Source organism: Typopeltis vanoorti, chromosome 19, assembly GCF_054136105.1.
Source record: "Typopeltis vanoorti isolate ZY-2024b chromosome 19, IOZ_Tvanoo_1.0, whole genome shotgun sequence".
Classification (NCBI taxonomy): Eukaryota; Metazoa; Arthropoda; class Arachnida; order Uropygi; family Thelyphonidae; genus Typopeltis; species Typopeltis vanoorti.
The window spans coordinates 102,434,843-102,457,058 of NC_143567.1; the positions used below are offsets into that span (position 1 = coordinate 102,434,843).

At 36.2% G+C, this 22,216-nt stretch overlaps 1 protein-coding gene across 2 annotated transcripts; it reads left to right on the top strand.

The window, feature by feature from the left end:
• The first annotated feature begins 963 nt into the window (after positions 1 to 963).
• LOC150096404 (dual oxidase maturation factor 1-like) lies at positions 964 to 19,735 on the top strand. 2 transcript variants are annotated; one of them, XM_090409431.1, is made up of 8 exons: positions 964 to 1,040; positions 5,690 to 5,866; positions 10,566 to 10,623; positions 14,772 to 14,900; positions 16,018 to 16,062; positions 18,052 to 18,193; positions 18,371 to 18,585; positions 18,742 to 19,735. In XM_090409431.1, the coding sequence occupies exons 2-8, from the start codon at positions 5,855 to 5,857 to the stop codon at positions 18,864 to 18,866; spliced, it is 726 nt and encodes a 241-aa protein (XP_090265557.1). In that variant the 5' UTR covers positions 964 to 1,040; positions 5,690 to 5,854; the 3' UTR covers positions 18,867 to 19,735. The 2 variants fall into 2 exon arrangements, with proteins under 2 accessions (XP_090265557.1, XP_090265556.1); XM_090409430.1 differs by lacking the exon at positions 964 to 1,040 and having other exon boundaries at positions 5,574 to 5,866.
• Positions 19,736 to 22,216: the final 2,481 nt, after the last annotated feature.

Here is a 22,216-nt window from a genome sequence, read left to right on the forward strand (position 1 = left end):
AAACTCAATTAATAAATAGATTACACAGTGGGGGGGGTATAGTACTAAGGGTAGGACTATCATTTATCTATGCAATTCATATGAAGCCGTTAAATATGCTGTACACTGCTAGAAAAGGCTTCGATTTATATCAGCAATTTCATAATATTATTTGGCTTTTGTGTGGCAACTTCATTTGCTGGTCTATTATTGTCCTCCATCCCCCCTAGCATTAAATCCTGAGCTTAGTAAAGGCAGTTGCTCTTCCCAGTTCGTGTTAGCTGTAAAGTCAATCATAAGTCATCGAGTAGGCGGAGATTTTCAAAAGTCCCTCAGGGAGATGGCACAATACAAAGCTTCCCCATAACTAAATCTCGTCATATGACACTTGAGCCATTGTGTAACACTCCACTTCCATAATATCGTCTTCCTGGTTAGTATAAGGTCACGGTATACAGGTGACGAAAGACACTCGCGACTAAAATATCTTCCCCTCCTATTCTGAATGTCACCTTTTTTGTGTGCAGATACGGACAGAACCATCAGTGAACTGGAAACACATGCAAACCTTTAGTATTTCTATAAAAATAGCACGCACGTGAATAAGAGAAGTGGGTTGGCGAAATCGATTAACACAATCACGGAAACTTTCTATTTTTATTTATTTTTTTTTTATATATTCTTGAAAATCGCAAGTAATGATCACGTTAGTGGAAACCTGCCACTCATCTTTAGTTCGATCGTGCTTCCAACGAAAAGATGAACGTTGGATTGACACGATGAGAAATATCTACAGTACAGACGTAAATAGGGTAGCGGAAACAGGGTTACACTGAAATTAATAACTCAGAGGTCAACATCCCCTTAAATGCGTTGCGCTGACGGGATTTCTCCACGTGATATGCCTTTAAGTCCCTCCTCTCCCCACAACAAGTTACTGAAGGTTAACATGTCGCCGTCAGCTTCAAGTGTGGAACCCCGTTACGCTGACCCTGGCACTAGTACGCTGAGTGCTCAGCATAGCTTCACCTCCGTGCGTGCGCCAACCCCACAGTGTGACGGTAAGTTCTTTTACTGTCCCCTTAAAAGAAAATTCAGGTTAGGTGTGGGTTGTTACGATGTGCGGTAAATTCAGATGTAGTATGAGTCTTTTAAAAGCACGTTTAGCATAGAGAGGGGCGATAGCGAAATGATTTCGGGCGCCTGGGTCAAAAAATCGGCAAAAATATAGAGTTAATACTGTCGATAGGTGTTAGTTTCTTATTGAGAAGTCTCTCCCATCACCATATTAAAATATGTTTAGAGAGACATTGTTTATTGTTATGTTTTTGAAACTGTCATGGAAAGACCAATATTTATAGAGTACGAGTTGTACTCTATAAATGTTGAGTACTCTATATACTCGTACATAAGTTGATGGAAGGAGATAGTCCTATGTCCCTCTAACCGTCCATCAGTGATTCTCTTAATCAGGGGTTCAGGATGTCCGTGATTGTAGAAGATTCTACAGAACATTACAGTAACGGTTGCTATGGAAAGGCTACTGTACAGAACCCAAAATCACCAAAAAAAAAAAGAAGATGGCCTCAGTCGTAACACTAGTTCTTCAGTTAAAAGGATCTAGATTCGAATCTGTCTGGAATGGAACAGTCTTTGTAAGAAAAAAAATTTCTATTGGACAAACGAGCTCCATAGCAGCTCTTTGACTAAGTATACGCTTCATCTGTAACGTATGATGGTGATGGAGATGCGTCTCCTGGATCACGATACAGTCACAGCCCTTACATTACTACACAAGCTGTAGCTGCATGGCTTCCCTTGTTTTCTTTTGTCTATATTGTAAACCAAATATACTATATTAAGAAGTAAATTTGAATAATTTCATACTTTCGATGATTGGGATACAAATGTCGAAATTTTGCCTTCCATGCCTTGGTCCTGATGCGGGGGGGGAAAAAAAAAGATCTGTAATTCAATGCTTCGCCCACCCGTTGCTTAAAAAGAGTCCAATAACTCCTGAAATATGTTGGAAAATATGTTGGATAATTATATCTTAAGCGGTAATGGATACTATAGACCGGTTCATTACTTTATATATCTCTAGTTCAGCCAAAGAGCACTTACACGAAACGTAATGAAATGTATAGAGACTGATTTTGAAGAATCACGTGATTTTTATGGCATATTTAAAGTAACTCTCACTAGAGGACAGCATGCGTTAAGACTTACAAAGTCTAGTTTTATATATATTAATTATAATTCAGGGATTCTCAACCTATGGTACGCGGACCACTGGTGGTACGTGAGCCACTGCAGGGTGGTACGAAAACAGAGTATAAAATAAAAGGGTAAATGAACATTTTTTTTTTTTTTTACTAGCACCATGAGTCGAGAATTAAAAATGTAAGCACAAATATTTAACATTTCTATTTAAAATATTTCATGCAACTAAATGAATGGCAATGGTTGGGAAACACAGTGGCGTTGTTGCAAAAATTAAAGAAGTAGCTCCACAAGCAAAATCTGCACATTGTAGCTTTCATCGCGACCCGCAAGAAATATGCTCTGAAGACAGTTTTGAAAGGGTGAGAATTGTTAACTTCATTAAGTCCAGAGCAATGAATTCACGGTTGTTTTCCATGATTCTCTTTTACTTCACACCGAAGTTAGGTGGCTGTCGAGGGGAAATGCATTAAGCCGTCTGTTTGAACTTCGTTCAGAAGTATTTTTCTCTCTGACAAATCCACAGACTCAGACTTCAATTATTTCACTGATGAACCGTGGCTTGCCCGGTTGGCTTACCTGGCAGATATATTTTGCCACCTCAACCAGCTGAACACGAGCTTGCAGGTTGTGCATATTTCCTTATTCTTGGTACAGGATAAAACTAAACTGCTGCTCTTAGGAAAAGACTTGTCTTCATAATTAAAGAAATCGACATTGAAAACACGTGTTCCTTTCCATTGTTGGATGCTTTCTTAACTGAGAATGACATTCTTCTTCATGGTGAACTGGCAGTGAATATAAAGAAGCATCTTGGAAGTCTAGTCACAAGATGCTTCTTTATATTCACTGCCAATTTAAGACTCAAATTAAGTCAATTGAAACAATTGAAAATTAAGAAGTTGTGTTTAGCTAAACAAGCACAACCTTCACACTGAAACAAGAATGCGAGTTCTGTAATTAAAAATATGTTACATTTATTGCTTGTACTGATTGTACGTTTATTTGAGAACTGGAGTACCTTTATCAAGAATATGTGTTTGTCAAAATTTGTTTATGTATTCACCCATTATTATTTTAATTTTTAAAAATTGCGCATTTTACAGAACAATCCATTGAATAGATTCAGAGAGGATCTGTTTCTCCAATAAATATCTGAATAAAATAATAAATAACTAAACAAGTATTGTAGAGAAATGCTTATTTGGCCCCTGGAATCAACAAATCACGCTTTTCCCGAATAAATTTGCTTACTGGTACATCCGATATCCTGAATTAAAAATAGTGGTACGCCACTGGAAAGGTTGAGAACCACTGAACTATATAATACTACAAATTACAAAATAAATAATTTTAGCATATGAACAATAATATTTAAATAAATATATTTAATTATTTGTAAGCTTTACTTCCATGACTGACTTTGATATAGTAGTTAGCGCCCAAAGCCATTTATGACCTATCGAACACTAAAATTGCTACTTTAATGAAATAACCCTTCGAGGTTGTTAACAAGGGCGAATTCTCCATGCTTGCTGCGCAAGCTCATTAATTGAGAAAGAAGTGATATTTATTTGTTAACAAATGCATGCATTTATAAGTATTCCATTTAGGCTTTTTATTTTTGTAGACAGAAGACGTCTTAAGCTTGCGTGGCAATAATTGAACTTTGCATTGTGTATCGAAGGCCGATGCGTGCTCGTCTACTCAAAGCTACCTTGGCTTGCTCGGTTGTAGGAGCTTCCAGGTCGTCGCTGCAGCACTGTGATTTCTTGCGCGCGCATAGCCATTTTCGCTCCCTTCACGTCGTCTTAAACACAGGCCATACGCAGTGAAAGTAGCTCTAGCCGGTGAGCTTCAGCCAGCCTTTACAAGTGTGCGTGTTGCTTGGGAAAATTAAGTTACAACCAACTTTTTATGACGATGTTATTGACCAGTTCATAAAGAAGAACCGTAGGGTACAATTTGTATTCAAGTAGCTAAATTGAAAAACATGGAATATTATTTGTAAAATAAATGTTGTATTTGTATGACTAAATGTACCTAAATTTCTAAATACTGTATATAGTTTTAAATGGTCAGTAATTCATTATTCCGCTAATCAGACTTCAATCACACCTCTCACTCCCTGAATGATAACAAGATCAAGAGTGAATTTCAAGACCAGATTGCCTCCTGGTTTTAAACATAGCTGTCTTCTAGCCGTATCACGCAAAATATTGTCTAGAGTGCACCAAAACATTCCAGTTTTAATTTGAAACTCAGGTCAACAACATTTCTGTAGCCCTAGTTACATAGCTTACTGATGTTAAACCAGAAAGAGCTACAAGAATTGTGTAAAACTTGTAGTAAGCTATCTATTTATCAGAGAAGATTACTTTAACAGATTGTATTAATAATCTTTGACAGTTGTCTGCGTCTCGCTGTGTTTATTAAGGGTGGATCTACGTAGAATAGGCTGACCCTTCCATCTCTGTTTTTACTTGAAAAGTTACGGAATGGGGGCATTACAATCCATCGCGTTGGTAGCGGGGAAAAACTGGCAACATCCCAAAACGGTGTCAAGGCGAGGATGAGAAAGCACAATTTTTCTCCACGTGCATCAATGACGTCATTGGTGGTTTTCACTTATGAAGTTACTCGCATCCAGGAATATCCATCTATGAAGATGATTCAGGAACTCCAATTCAGTAGACTTTTTACTAAGAATCGTGTCAAGAATGAAAACCAACCGGAATGGCAGCTAATAGGTAAGTAATCCTACAAACTGCTTCTTTTAATTGTACATAAAACATAGAAATAGCCACAGAGTACGATGCCACATGGGAGAAAATTTTATAGCAGCAACTGTGACAAACATTGGAGTTCCAGAAGGCGCTTTATTACATCAGTTAACCCTAATTAAGTTTTCTTAAACCAATCAGCGCTCATTAAAGATTATTTCGATATTGCGAGCACTTCGGTATTGCATATTGATTACACTAAAGCATACGCAAGACTTGAACCCCTTTTTAATAATAAAACACACACACACACACAGCCGACCTTGCATGACAATCGTGTCCTTCTTTGTGGCTGTTCACGAGTTTATTTTCACTGTTTCTGACAGGCACGAACAGGAAGTGTAGAGAAAAATAATCTCCACGACAACCCCCTGTTTTTTCGAACACATTTCCTTAATCATAACTCCAATTATTACTTATCTGCGTAGTTATTCAATTATTTATCTCCGCACAATGTAACTCGACCTTCGCACTTATTCTGGTGACCCTGTGATAACTTATTGTGATTCGTTGTGCGCACAAACATGCGTGAACTCGCCACGCGTCATTCAGTGTGTGAATGTACTCTAGACGGGGGGGGGGGGTTACGATATGTATTAATATCCACCATGATTTTTTTGTAATCTAAAAAGGCGTGTTCTTAGAATGAGTAAAACTGTCTATTTTAGCTTTCATTCTATCATTTTCCTTATTGTGTGCACCAGGGCTGTACCTTTCTGGACATACCACACTGCCGACGTCATAGTGATGTTGCTTGGAAACCAGCTAATAGAGTAAACAGCCATACATATCAGAGAATACATTGTTGCCATGGATACGACTAACAGTTTCCAGTGGTCCTATCAACTGATGATGGAGTGAATTAGAGGATGTTTTCAAAGGTAAGAATTATTATATTCTATGTGCACCATGCTTTATTTTTTTACTCTCCTATGGTTTGTATTGGTCGTTAAGGGCTCATTCATAAAATTGCGATTTTTAGATCCCTCTGTCGCAAATGCATAATAATCCGATCTGAAAAGTCATTGGTTTCAAACGACTTACTTTCCTGTCCCTCAAAATCACAAGCTTAAAAAAATAGTGTTATTTTCTTATAAAGAGTAATTGACATATTATATACACCCTCTGTCCAAAAAGAAACCGATCTTTACGAAAATAGGAGAAACTAGTGGCGCCACCTGTTGTATCTTTTTGTTCTCGAAAGCGGCAACCTTCATTAGTGTTGTGTCAACTGTTTATGACATTTGTTTTATTAGAAGCCGAGTTATAGTGCCAGGAGTGACAGTGTGTTTTGACGAACGGTCAGAAAATGAGTTTCAAACAGAGAGCTGCGATTGACTTTTGTGTTATACTTGGTAAAAGTTTTACCGAAACGCATGAAATGGTTCAAAAAGCATACGGTGATGAATGCTTATCCCGTACTCAAGTTTACGAGTGGATTAAGCGATTTCAAAGTGGTCGTGAGACGCTTGAGGACGACGAAAAGCCAGGCCGTCCAAAAACTAGACTGAGCGAAGTTAACATCCAAAAAGTGCGTGATTTCGTCAAAGAAAACCCGAAAGCATCCGTGAGATTGATTGAAGATGAATTTGGGATTCCAAAATCAACTGTGTACAACATTTTGACCGAGAGTTTGGGCCTTCGTAAATTGAATTCGCGATTTTTTTGAATTCGCGATTTACACCATCTCATCGTTCGAACATTGTGAGACAGTTTTGAGCAAAAACCAAGTTTGTGTGTTGGATCACTCGCCGTATTCACCTGATTTAGCACTCTGTGACTTCTTTCTCTTCCACAGACTTCATTTGCCGATGAAAGGAAAGCGATACGACACCATTGAAAACGTTCAAGCGGCAGTAACCACGACCCTCAACAGTATCTCAAAAACCGATATAAAGAACTCATTTAACGAATCAATTGACGTGCCGAACGCTGTATCGAAGCTGAGGGAGAGTACATTGATTGAAATAAATGATCTGAGTAATTATAATTGGCCTGTGTTTTATTTTCTATCAAAAGTTCGGTTCTTTTTGGACAGAGGGTATATCCGCAACGAAGAGGCCTTTTGGTTAGAAACCACCTGGGTTATGATCTCATCTGTGACCTAAGGAATATTTACAAAGATTTTCTGCTGAAATTGAGTTGGCCAGTGTCACATACAGTCCGGGTTTTTCCTTCCAGTCTCCCAAGTTTTTCTTTCAAGACAAATAAAGGGCTCTTTGAACACATGCAGTTAACAAAAATACTTCTGTAATAGATGGAGTGGAGTTCAGGGAAATTTGATGTTGGTTAAATTATACGGGGTATCCGAAGAATGGGCCCCCGCCTGAAATGAGTCCTGAAACTCCATGAAACCAAATACGTACTACTACTGCTAATAATAATAATAATAATAATAATAATAATAATGCACGTACTACTATTACTAGTACTAATAATAAAACATGTGGCTATGCGCTTCGCAACTGGGAAAGGATTGTCCTGGGTTCGATTCCCGTCGCTGACGCGAGGAGCTTAAGGAACTTTCTCAGACATAGCCAAGTTAGCCGGTCTTGTGCGTGGACAGCAGGGTTTTTCTCCCCAGTTTATCTGGGGTTTTTCCTCCCGCAAGCAGGCAAGACTGCCCCGTGAACACACGCATCTACAGACACGGGACACACCGGGAGGCATAAAGCTGACCACCTTATCCTCGGGACGAGTACGGTACGAAAGGGCTAAGGGTAGCCTTATAACAGGCCATTGGCCTAATACGTGAAAGGAACTGGTAATAGAGTAAAATGACAAGAATATATTGGTTTATAATATAAAACATTAATACTAGAAAGACAAATACCAAATAATATCCTAAAAGCTATCACAAGTATATTCGAAAATAATCAGATACAAATAAGATTAAATCACGAGCTATCATACAGGAGAGAGATAAACCAAGGGGTCCGACAGGGATGTCCCCTCTCAGCAACTGTTTTTAATATTTACTTAAATGAAATAATAATAAAATGGAATAAAAACTTCCACCAAGGAATTAAACTTTCTCCTACTGTGAACGTAAACACTCTCCTTTTTGCCGACGACCAAATAATAATTAAAAATTCAAGATAACTTACAGAAAGCTATTTTAGATCTAAGTGAGATAGCCAAAGATTATGGTATGATAATATCAACAGAAAAATCAAAAACTATGGCCTTTAAAGGAAAACATCCAGCAAGAACTAAGATAGTAATAGCTAACAAGATCTTAGAACAGGTGAATTCATTTAACTACCTAGGATGTATGATCAGATAATAAAATGAAAAATATATAATTCGAAAACTTGCAAAATACTTAAAAATAACAGGTGTAATTAACTCTATATTTAAACCAAACCTAGTTCAAAAACAAACCGGACTAAAATTGTACAATAAATTAGCCCTACCAGTCTTAATGTATGGAAGCGAAATCTGGACAATAAAACAAAATGACAAACGAAGATTAACAACAGTAGAAATGAAGTTAATGAGAAAAACTGCAAAGTACACTCTATTTGTTCACAAAAGAAACGAAGAAAAAATTAAAAAATATAAACATAAATGGATGGAAACACGTTCAAAGAATGAAAACAGAAAGATTACCAAAACAAGCCTTAAAGTACAAGCCATTAGGAAAAAGAAAACCAGGACGTCCTCTTAAAAGATTCAACGATGACTTCTAAGGCCGGAACAGGCCATGCTAGGCCTAAATCCTTGATATGCATGATGATGATGATGATGATGAACATTAATATTAATTATTTTTATTATTACTGAAAGGATAGGCCAAACCTTTCCGATAGCTAACAAATAATTTTAACCATAACTTTATGGACTACATCTCAGGAAAAAAAAAAATCCCTCCATTTACAAAGCGTGCCCTTCTACTCCAGTGTTCTCAAATGTGTTTCGCGTAAGTCTAGGGACCCGTGAAAACTTTTAGAAGTTCCTGGAGCATACAGACTTTTATAGCTGGCATTAAATGCAATTTCAGAAATAATAATAAGAAAAAAAACTTCCGTGGATGGAACAAATGCCGTTTGACGAAACTATGAGAGGGCGCGTATGAGGGAGGTCTTTATCGTTGCTGGAAATGGGGGTGGGGCCTTCGTAGCTCAGTCAATATAGACGAAGCTGTTTGGTCGAAAAGACCTGGGTTCGATTCCCGTCAGTGACGTGAGGAACCTTGATCTGAACGCGTGTTCAGATAAAGGTCGCTTTCGACGAAAGGCGAGTTAGCCGGTCTGAAACGGAGGTAGGGATTTTCTTCACTCTGAAACTAGTGTTTTTTGGCCCCCAGAACAGGTAAACTGGGCCCCGTGAACTCATATTTCCTAGCCCGGATAAAATTGGAGTTTGGGAGGAAGCAATGGTGAGCTACCCTGTAAAAATCTCACCAGGAATACTTTTTGACCTTCAAAGTCACCTACGGATGGAAACGACTGATTAGGGAAAACCAGGTCCAGGAAGTGGAGGAGGGCGGTTACGGCGAAATGAGGGTGTTAATATTCCTATAATTACGAATTAAATTTATTTAACGACATGAGTAAACAACGCAAGTTACATTTATTTTTAAAACAATATAATTTTTTTTGTTGTTGATTAAAATAATTTTTATGTAACCATTCAACTTTCCTTTCCAATAATTTTTATGAAATTTTTCATAGGAAAAAGAAATAGTTTTCTTTCTTAGAGTTCCACAGTTTAAGAAACATTGTTCCACCCAAACCTACAGCTTCTTCTTCAACCCATCCATCTCTTAGAGGGGTCACAACGAATGAATGCAGATGGCACGTTACTCCGTTCCTCTGATCAATCCCTAGATCTGTGTGTTCACAAGGTTGGCTTGTCCGTTTTGAGGGACAAAGAAACGGAGTTTCGGGAAGAAAAACCCTCCACCCCCCGAATGAGACCTACGAACTCACATTTGATTGAAAATACTTAATAAAGGTTCCTCGTTATAGATGGAATTCGTATCCGAATCTCTGCCAACTGAGCTAAGGAGGCTTAAACAATATGTATAATACTCTATCAGTCCTTCCACATACAAAACATACCAATAAAACTACCCGTCAACCCACTTGAAACAATACGATACCTTTTCAACAAGCAAAAAAAGGAGCTACAATTGCAATCATGAATCATTTATAAAATAAATTCCATACAGATTAGAAGACTTCGGTCTACATAATAGTAGGAAAAAAATAAAATCATTAATATAGGGTATTATGCGAAAACATAACAATATACTCTATAACGATGTATGCATTCTGCTCAAGCACGCGTTCTGTATGAAGGACATACTTGTGAATGCCTTGACAGAATAATAAAAACTGGATAAACACTTAATTTGTATTCATTAATTTGGCTAGCGAAAGAGGTACGTTAAATATATTTGAGAACAAATGTAATTGATAAGGCACACTTGAATATTGCCATGTTCTTCTGTGATGTTACGTGGCGATGGTTTTGGAAAGAAGCTGTCCTGTTAAGGTACATCCGTTGACTGGTTTTGCATGTTTAGATAGAAGAAAGATATTAAGAACATTAACAATATACTTTGTTTTACAGGATAATCTTCACACTGTGGCAGAATGGTCTTCGTTGTTTATCGTCTTGTTCACTCTGAGTAAGTAAACTCTCTCTCTCTTTAGAAATAAAAATAAAATTAAAACAACGAAATGAAAATCTAAATTACAAACAAGAAGAACAATTGCTAGACATTTTCCCGATAGCTTCGTGAGTTACGTTATGTCCAAATATTTGCTAAGAAGACGAGATATACTTGCGAATAATATATTCGTTAGGATTGGAAATATGAAATGGTGACAGCTGTCTCCTATTTTGTTCGCCTTTCATCTAATACGTTCGGGAAAATGTGCAGGATTTTAGTATATTTTCCCCCAAAACTGTAGGCTCAGAGAAGATAACATGCTCTGCGAGTCTTTTGCTTAGGTACGTGATAAGCGATGTAATTTTTATATTCCTCGCTATGAATGCCAGGTGTAAGTCTTCCACATTGACCAAAGTATCATAAAGCACAGGAGTACGGGATTTGATAAACACAGGAGATGGCTAAACAGGGAAAGCCGATCTTTCATTGAGCCAAGATATTAGAAAATTAGATTGAAAAGCTACTTGAGTACCAGGAGGCCTAAGAATCTTCGCCAAACTTTAGATATATCTTTAAATTAAGCAACAAATACATGATTGGCTTCATCTTAAAAAGAATGAAGAGGAAGCAGCTTTGTAATTATTTATAACATGGTTAATGAGAATAATTTGCTGAAACCATTAAACAAGAGGTGGTAATATCTAGGATAGATATGATTAATCACAGTGATAATGTCTTGAAGTTCAGATGCAGTAGTCCAAATAGCAAATATATCATCTTGATATTCGTACCAAATTGAACGCTTATGCAAAGGGCATTATGGAGAAGATGTCCAAAATGATATCTGAAGTAATTAGGGAAATAGGATATCCCATTGCACATCCAGTGGATTGAAGATCAATGTTGAATCCATGTATGAAATATGTCCGAAAATTTTATAAATAAATAATTCGCCTTTTACGTAAGCAATATATAATCTGAACAACAAAAGGCAAAACAAGGAAGTAAACTCAATTAAATTTTGATTAAGTCATGGCAGTACCAACAATATTATATGGGTCAGAAAATTAGATATAGAGAAAAAAAGATGAAAGTAGAACACAAGCAGGACATAATAAAACAAAATAAAAGAGGACATATTGATGATGAAGGCTACAGTTTTATCAATACTTAAATATTTGTCATCCCCAGATGCGCGTAGGATATATAAACACGAAATATATGAAGATAGAAACGCACTTAGAATGGTTTCGCATTGTGCAGATGTTAAAACTGGAAAGTAGTTAGGTCCAACTATCAGGCGATTGTTATAGGAGGGCAATCGACTTCAGATATTCATCTGTTTTCTCTTGTGATTCATTTTCCGATAGCCCCAAAGGTGAATGACTAGATTGAGCTTCAACTTCAAACGCTATTACAGTTGTGCGACCTACGACATCTTTTTTTACATGAACACAGTTCTCAGACAGATGCGTTCGTTTATCTGATCACCGCAAAAGGTATGATTATTATGTAAATATTCCAAATTAAATCTTCAATGTTGATAACTGCTGACAAGGGTGTTGTCACGTGTTATTTTTTTTAATCTGAGTTTGGTTTCCGTTGCGAAATTTATTTGAAGATATCACAAAAGTGTTATGAGAGTTCATCTGTTGCCGTGTGTTGTGATGTTTACAACTTTAATCCCAGTTTCATTTCCTTCTCCACGTCAGATTGCTTTTTTCTCACGAACAAATTTTCTGCTGAGTCAGTATCGCCTTGACCAAGTTTCGGCGACGTCCGCCTCTAGAGGAAGGTCATTGAGGTGAGTGATTCTCAGACGCTTTTAGTTCTCTTGCTAATACTTTGTTTACTGTTACTGGGATGGGAACCTGAGAGTTGTGAACGCGGGGGGGGGGGGCGAAGAACGATGGTATTCACATTGTCCTTGTTCAGTAGGGAGATGTGTTGGTGTCATTAACCAAATGCCTAATTGGACATTAAAATTGGCACAGAAGGACATCTTGATGAGGGTCACCATCTTCTCCCAGAAGGGGAATTCTATTTGTTGCAGCCATATAGACAAGCAGGAATTTGCAAAGTGGGAAATAAGCTGTGAAACTGACACCGAATGGTACTATGCACGGATGGGGGAAGAGACTACGCTTTGGGATTTGCGCTAGCAAATGAGGTTTAATCATGTAATTACTTCAGCACCCATGAAATCACTAGTGTAATAAGTGAAATGACTTTAGCCTGCCAACTCCATTTGAAATGACCTTTACTCGTAAACCAGCTGGTCCAATATCCTTGGCCCGTTTTTTGATCGTAACGCTCCCTAGGAATAAAACCCCCTGCTGGAAAACGTAAAGGTCAGTGCGTACGTGAGAGAGAGAGAGAGAGAGAGAGAATAACTGATTAGTATAAAAATAGGAGTACATTATGCATCAAGAATAGACAGCTTATACCGAAGGTTATTCACAAGTTGTAATGGACTGACTAAAGGCATAATAACAGAACAATCCATAGTTGTAGTTTTTTTTTTAATTCTTTATCAACTTCACAAACGTGTGGATATAGCCGGTTCGAGAATATAAAGTGGAATAGAGAAATCTTTATATGAGCTTAATCAGTTGACTGTGAGTTCGTCAATTTCATACGCAGGGAAGCAGGAATCTCCTGGAAACTCGGGTTCCTCATCCCACATGCAGACATATTAGCCAAGAGAACACGCGCAATACAGATTAAAAAAAATACTATTGGTGGTGAGCGGTAGATGGCGTTGGGTGTTAATGGTGGTAGTAGTGTGGCCTCCCATGATTAATCTAAAGACTCGTTGGCGGTGTCACATAATAATAGTAATAAACTGAAGTCGGACAAGAATATCTTGGTGTATATTAAATGGACTTGCTGTAGATGATCTCAATGCAGAGTATTCGTTGGTAAGAATAGTCTAAAGGAAGCATTTGCATATGTGCTACAGTTACATAATTAGAATAGGAATTGTTCACTAGAATATCAGGGGAAAAAAGAAAAAAATCAGAATCTACATGAGGAACTGTAATACGAAACCTGAGTCAGAGGACCGATTCGAGAGTTATATTTAAACCAGCACCCCCGATACCTTAATCAACTAACCAATCGTGGGTGGAATAAGATTTTTTTTTATTGTAAAAGCTGTTATTATTGGACAGAAGAGGGGTCCAGTTACAATTGAAAGATTTCTAAGCCCAAAGTAGCATAGCAGCTTGGTGTAAAATGAATGGACATAATTTTACACCAAGTAATTGTCTTCGAAATATTACGAACAGCGGGCAATAATTGATGGGCCAGAATTTTGTTTGACCTACAATTCTGATTGGGAAAAATACCCAACAATTCTTTCAAAGAAATTGGGGACTTTTTATATTACTGTTTGTACCTAACTGGATAACCACTTTGTTAAACGATGGACTGTGATCAAAGGCCAATGAAATAACTTTTTCATAATCTGTTTAACAAATCGCCTTCTGTTTTGTGAATGGAACCAAGAATCTTTCAGATGAAAGCCATAAAACAGTAATGAAATGAAAAAAAAATGGTAAGGTGCCAAATGATATTTGAAGAAATTTGGACATGTAGCTATACGAATGGGATCTACACTAAAATTTAATTTGCTTTAAAGTAATTTTCAATTCACTAAAAGAATAGTTACAACACCTCTTTTATTTAGCAGTAAAAAACACTCCACAAAACTGAATGAGTTATCAGACACCTTGGAATTTGACACTGGAATTCAATAAATTATTGAAACCTGTTTTCAATTGTGTTTGGTATTAAAAAAAAACAAAAACAAGAAAGCCTTGAAAATGACATTGGGAATAAGTTCATTAACAACGGGTTTGGATTAATATTCAGAAAACATTTCCATCAGGAGTTACTTAAAGAGAGAATTATTCTTGTGAGCCCAGAGTCACGTTCAGAAAAAGGTTGGGATGTTCATTGCTGGCATCTATAAATTTGGCGGCTTTAAAAAATATATATCTCATCTTCTGTCATCTCTCCCCACCTCTCCATTAACACGTGCCATGAAAATCACTTAAAAGTCATTTAATGGTTCCATTACTGAGGCACAACTACTAACAGAGCTCACTCGACTGAAGCTGTGTCGTACAATTTCTTAAAGCTGGTCCTATCTATTTCAGGCATTCTCTGTGTGGGATCGCAATGGCAGTACACACAAGGCACGGTTAGAACCCTGATTGCTGGTCATTCACTTGACATTACACTGACAGTTACCATTGACATTACCGAGGTTGCAATGCAAGTCAAAGGTAAGTTTCTAGCCAAAGCGTCTTCTTTGTTTCTGAATATAAATTAAATAAATAAATAATAAAACAAATCCTATAGGATATTTTTATTTAGCGAATGGAATAGATAGAACTCCTTGAGTTATTCCTGAATAGCTTTTGGAAATCGACAGGCAACAGTCCCTCCCTTCCCCCACAGTCGCTTTCAGGTTGAGTTCAGGGCTACTGCTGATTTCAGGATTCCACTAACCTTTCTTCAACCGATTCCCCGTTTGTGCATCCTGGCATAGGCAAGTGTTTTTTTTTTTTTTCTTCTCTCCGAAACTCAAGAAATTCGACTGTAGAACCCACCCACACTATTGCAGACAGTAGCATGCTGCATTAAGATTATGGACCACAAGATAGTGGCAGTTGTCTACTGTGCTCTCTTCACCAGATGCCATTAAACTTAGTGATACTCTTTTGACTAGCTTTCTCTAACTGATTAACTGTGGCTCCTCAGTCTCTAAAAGTCAGATAAAGTTAAAAGAGTCTTGCCTACTTCCTTTTGACCATAAAAGGCGTTAACGGGATTTATTTATTTATAATCATATCTAAGTGTTTATTTGGCAAATTAGCAAATGCTAGCGATTTATTGTAATAGTACACTGTTTAAAATTCAAACAAAATTAAATAAAGTAAAAAAATAAATTAAAAGATGTTAATCTTTTAATTTATTTATTTTTTGCTCAAAGATTATTATTTTTTTGCTCAAAGATTATTATTTATTGCTCAAAGAACAGGACTTAATAACAAAAACAATAAAATACTAAAAAGGTCTTCTAGCATAAACCGAGACAACCGTTGTTATCTTCAGTGACACAATTTACGTGTCCTTGAATTTTAGTGCGACAGATGTTTACAATTCCAGTTACCTTCACCAATAAATTAATAATTAATTACATCACTAGTGTATCAGTACGAGTGCGCAGTATCGCCACCTAGCGGATATTAGTGTAAGGTATACACACGTATGCATTTTTAACAAAAATCAACTGCCTTAAAATTTGTTTTGAATCAAATTTTTATATTTATTAAATATTATAGTTTTGTTTATAAAACTTTTCTAAATTCAGAACTTGTCTGCTTTCTTTTCAAATAGATGGCGCTGGATACTTATTCCGAAGGACGTTTTCATGGGAAGAAGGTATGTTAATTTCATTTTCTGTCTGACGTCAACTTGCGTTTAGAATTTATGTATTTACTTTATTATTATTAATTTTCGTAATAATTAGGTGTCTATTTACTACGCTAATCACCTAAATCAAGAAAATGTATAGACTGAGAGAATAGCTAAAAAAGATCAAGTGAGGGCTTTTGTTTCTTATTATTAATAATAAAAAGTTCGTAATTATTCCCCGGCAATCGATTTGACGAATGGTATTAGAATGATTTGGAGCGTAATGTGCAGGACAACTTTTGGTAAAGTGAGATATCTGAAAATATAATAATAATCATTACTATTACTCGCAAATGATTATCATAATTATTGCATCAACTGAAATAATCCGTGAAAGATTAACGTAACTGTGAATAAAGTTTTTTTTAAACAAAACATTTATCATTTTGTATATTTAAGGAGGCAGACAGGGACGCCCCCTATCTTATATATTTAAATGAAATCGTAATAAAATGGAATAGTAAAAAAACAACGAAACATCTTCTAAGATGAATTTAAACACACTGCTTTTTGCTGAAGACTAGGTGATCAGCAAAAGATCTGAAAACAACCTTCAGAAAGCTATTCTAAGCCTCCGAAGATTTCAGAATGATAATTTCAACAACCATTCAAAAACAATGGCTGTTAAAGGCCAAGATCGAACTAGAATTAAAATCAATACATTTTAAAACAAGCTAATTCCTTTACATATTTAGGATTCATAATTTTATATGAAGATGAAACGGAAATAAATATGAAAATTACTAAATCCCTTAAAATAAAAGTACGAATACGGACTCCATTAATATTTATAATGCATTATATATTTTTTTATAATAATAATAATAAAAGGTTAACTCCAAGTGAAATAATACTTATGAGAAGGCTATAACGGGCCTAAATCTTTGAAACACATGATGATGACGTTTTTAAATAAAATAAATGAAAATAAAAATATACCTTGAGATGTATCAGTTTATGTTTCTGTATATATTTCTTAATTTTTAACAATAATAATAATTTTCATTTAATAACAACAGTGATAATTATAATAATAATTAATATTAATATTGTTTAATATTTTAATTTTTGTAGATCAGTGGAGCAGTGTTGTTGTTCTGAATTATGGGCGAAGTAACAAAAGTTATGCACCCAGTTTAATAATGTGAATTGCAGGCATTCTTCGCGGAATAAAAAACAAAACTTCCTGGAAGAAAAACCCCTACCTATGAAGATCGAGTGGATCAGTCATTTAGGATACATTATGATAAAATGAAATAAAATAAAGAAACAAATTCCTTAAAGCTTTTTCCAATTCTTTTAAGAATGGCAGGCAACCAATCTCTATCCTTAGCCATCAATGACAGCTGGCTCAAGACTATCATTGATTTCATAAGCATCCAGGGAGGAGAGTAGAAAACTACTGCTGTCACGTGGTCCCTAACCCCGTATATTGTCTGAAATGCTATGAATTCTCTTCTAGTCGACTTTCTGAGTATTTAAAACATAACAGTTTTTTTTATGTAACTGCTTCGATTACAATATATGTCAAGTGTAGCCCATTAACATTAAGTGTAACTGAAATGAGTCGACAACTTTTAGTGAATATCACGAATACCAAATTTCATTCTGATTGAATATAAAATACTGTCAAATATTAAATAGTCATTCAGTTGAAATATAATCAGATACTACGCAATAGCAGAAATATAATCATATACTATGTATGCCAACAAACTGTTCTTGTGAATAGGACTGTTGTAAATGTGAAACTGGAAGATCAAGGAAAGATGTGGCACAAATAAAAAAGTCCTAGGGCAGAAAGCGAATGGGGGATTTGCTTCTGTTGTATGGAATTGAAAAGAAAAGTGAAATGACTGATATTTGGTCGACATTTACAGACGTTTTCCTTAATCTCTTGTTACCAATTTTATGTTTTGTCTTTTGTTCTGGTTATTTCCTTTCGTTCTTTTTTAGGTTCGCTTAAAGAGCACCTAAAGAGGGCGCTCACGGAAGGATTGCCACATCCAGTACTGACGGTGTTGGAATTTCTCCAAGAAGAACGAGGATGGGGAGTACAGCTGGCTCTTGCAGGACGACTCATGGAAGTTCTTCTGTGGTGAGTGTGGTGTGCGAAAGGGAGAAAGAGAATCACAAATAAAAGAGAGAAAGAATGAAGGAAAAAAGTGACTGATAAAAACGGAAAGGCAGAAAGAGAAGAGAAAAAACAAATGAGAATTTTTTTAAAAGAGAAAATACGTATTAGGATTATTTTTATAATTTTTGTTCCTTTCAGGGTGACCTTCGCAGTATCGTCTTTAACTCTCGCCCTTCTTTACTTTGGCCACACGAAGATGGCGAGTTGTAGTCTTGTGGTTACATCAAGTGTTCTGGTAGCTGCCCCTCTCCTCTACGATGCACTTCTTCCGCACGAGCGGCTATCCATACGGGTTCCAGAACAACACCTTGTGTTTGAGCGGGGCTGGACGTGCGATGCTCTCCTGTACTGTGGTGAGTACTTTGTTTTGTGGCATAAAACGCAATGCAAATATTGCTCTAATGATATGTGATTTGTTGAAGATACACAAAACAGGAAGACATTTTACCAATCACATGCATATAATCTTAAAGTTTTTCTCCAGACTAATTCTGTTTTCTTTTCTTTAGGTATTTGCCTCTTCATTCTGAGCATATGTATGATGACAAACACCACCAGAGGGCGAGACCTGCATTCGTATATTTTCACAGCGTACAGAAGATCGGCAAAATTCGTCACCGCTTCTCTCTATTGAGGAACCTGGTCACGTGAATGAATGGGTTAGTAGGTTAGGGGATAGAAAAACTGATTAAGGAACGAAGTCTTCATATTTAATTTACTGAAATTGAATTTTGTATTTAGTGTTACATCCTACTCGTCACGGTGCAATTTGCAGAGAAACAACTCAGGGGAAGACATCTGCTGGTTTATGAGACAATTAAGCGAACAATTAGCAGTGATTTTTCGATAGCCAAATGTGTTTGGTCATGCTCAGATGGGTGTAACGAATCATATCTCGTTGGATGGCACGTTCGGGATTGTCTGGTTCAGGAGGAGTTGACACGGCCTGCGAAGGAGCATGACCCACGCGAAAGTGTCTGTTGTGGACGTACGGAAATATTGGCCATTTTGAACTCAGATAAACAGTAAAAGAAAGTTGAGAAAAACAAGACCCATAATACGGTAGGAAAGCTTTTTGGGATAATCCTGTCAAATACTTTCACTCAGGTCTTTTTACAATATAGTCTTATTCCCAAATGGAGATAGCAAGCTCTTTTTTTTGTTCATAATTGCCTTAAGAATACTCATTAAAATAAGTGGCACTTATAGACATCAAATGATTGAATCAGCTAAACCATCATTTACGCCGATAAGCCAACACAAAGAACAGTAAACTAAAAAATGGATGCAGGATATCTATCTTTAGCATCGATTGATGCGATAAAGACGTCTTATTACCTTAATGTCCCGTAAAATATCAAGTGGAATCAGTGTGTGTCTATTTATTTATTGGCAGTTTTGAGATGTTGGCGTACTCGAACTTTGACTTTGTAAGACTATTGTTACGGATTTCGGATGAGTTACTGTAAAATCAAATGAATGGCATTAAATGTGCGATAAATATATCGTCTGTTTTAATAAAATTAACCGGCTCATACTCCTTGAATTTAGAATATTTATTCTCCAGTAAATTTACACAAAAAGATCCAATAGTTATATATCGCGATGACATTCTAGGGCTGTGAAATAAGATCATTCGTTTTTTACACGTTTTTTTTTTATATTTTCGTGTGTAAAAAGAAAAGGATGATAAATTACATTATCTCAACGAAATGAAACAACAAAATTTTTAGAAAAGTAAAATGACAGAATTTTTAAAAATTTTCTTGCTTCATTTCGGTTTCGATATTGTTTATTTTTTAAGACAGTCATTTGAGTGGAGCTAAAACTAATTGTATTTTTGCCACTCATTGATATTAAGTAGGCCAAAGACTTTTGGCCACGCACTGCTCCTAAGTAGGCTTTCAAAAAATATTTTGAGGAAAATAAAGAAACGTTGTTCATAGACAATGGGTGTCTTTTTTTAGCTGTCCCTCGTTTGAAAGCAATCACAAAACGAGTTTGAAAAATACATAATAACGAGAAAGATAACGACACTCTATTCAGCATTAAAGAAAAAAAAACGTTCTGAATGTAGTGTCAAAAATTTTCTTATATTCACAGTTTAGCATTTTCTCACTGGAGACAAAGCATTTATATTGCAGACGTCCAAATACATAGTATTGTTGTTGTTGTTGACCAATAGATAGCGCCTCAGTAGTGCATTCGGTAACACAGGTTCCATTTGCTTGAGAAGATAGAACATCCTGTTGGTTGGAGGTTACGCTATCTACTTCACTATCCATAGAGTATAGTTAAAATTACTAGCGAAATATAAGAAAAGTAATTGATTATTTCATACTTTTTATATTTAACTGATCTTCAGTTTAACTCCATTAAGATATAAAGGCTTCGATCTTTCCATTACTTGCTTGCACAGATAACACAGTTCTACACAACTTTTTTGTGCTTGACTACCCAAGTGGAGACTCGGTGGAGCGTCTCACTTGCACTTCTGTACAAAAGAATAATCAGATTATAAGTTTGTGACTTCTGTGTTAGGTTTTCGTTTCACTTTTTAAAACTGCTCGATGAAGATACCAAAGTATGCGAATGTGCAACTATTTAAGTAAACTGTTGAAGCGAAGTCAAAGTAACCCTGTTTGATGTCAAGACAGAATTTGTGTGTGTGGGTTGGTGAGTGGTCTAGCTGCAGGGGGGGGAGGGCTACTGCTGGGAATGACTGTTAAGGACTACGGGCATTTTGGTCACGAAATAAAATATTCAAAAAAAAAAAAAAATGGAAGGAAGCGCCTTGGAAAGAGGAATGTGATTTGGGGATTTTTGTAAGTGGGAGGGAGCTAAGAAAAAAAAGTTAACAATACTTTTTTGTATGCTTTTTGTACAGTTCATTTGCAGTTAGTATTTTAGTGTTAAGATTTTTTTTTTCCTACTCGTAAATCAACAATTCGATTTTAAAATCCTGGCAAAGAATCCAAAGATTTCAACTTTTATTGTATACAATGCAAGTTAGTATTTAATATCGTTACTGAAAAAAATAATAAATAAAAATTTTATAGGGTTGATCTACTAATCTCCAATTGTAGAAGTTTTTATAATAAAAAGAAAAAATAGAAGAACTTAGCTCAATAAAGAAAATAAAATTTCTTTAGGCTTAAGAAATATTCTGAATTTACACATAAAAGCAAAATACGTTGACACACTATTTAATTTATCATGCTCAACTAGAGCGAATCTATGATGGTGTCTGTCTTCGTCTGGCAGTGGGCGTTTAATTAGAACCAAAAAAGTTGTTTCCGCTTCTGAAGAATGCATGTGATCTATTTTTAGATTTTTTTTAAAGCAATGGACAACTGAAAAGCCAAAGGGATTCTGAAATACATTTGTTGAAGGCCGGCTGACTTGGGCTAGAGGTTATTGTGCGATCTCTGGCGGATCAGCTGTATTAAGGAGTGGCGAAATCGGGACAAGTGGGTAGGAAGGAAAAATCATAGATTTGTTACTAAAAGACATCCTATGCGGGGAAATTTGTGGCATTCTAAGAAGGTTGTTAACCTGCTGTATCGGTAAATTACTAAGACCTCATACAAACGTAATGGAAACCTTGGAGGAAGATCTAGACGAATAAATGAGCCATGTTTCTCCCGCTTATGTAGCGGGAAAACCTGACACTGTATGGTTCATGCTTGCAAGAACTAGCTTTGTAAAATCCGTCTTCACTAGCTGTTTCTAGCGCACTTTTAGTTATCTGGACTTCGATCTACCTATTGTTACCTAATTGTGACTTCATCGCGTGTATTTTTTGAGGTCTCCAAATTCAAATGGTGACTGAAATATGAATTAGTTTGCTGAACAACATCCTAACAGCTCAAAACCCTACGTAATATCTTTTACTTGGGGAAAGAGAGTCACTTTTCTAATATTAACTGGAGAGTTCATTGCACTATTGGCGATGGGAAAAGGAATATAAAATTAAAAAAAAAA

Coding starts and splice junctions, on each gene's coding strand:
- LOC150096404 (XM_090409431.1), top strand. Junction 14,901..16,017: donor GGTTGCAATGCAAGTCAAAG/GTAAGTTTCTAG, acceptor CTTTTCAAATAG/ATGGCGCTGGATACTTATTC. Junction 18,194..18,370: donor CTCATGGAAGTTCTTCTGTG/GTGAGTGTGGTG, acceptor TGTTCCTTTCAG/GGTGACCTTCGCAGTATCGT.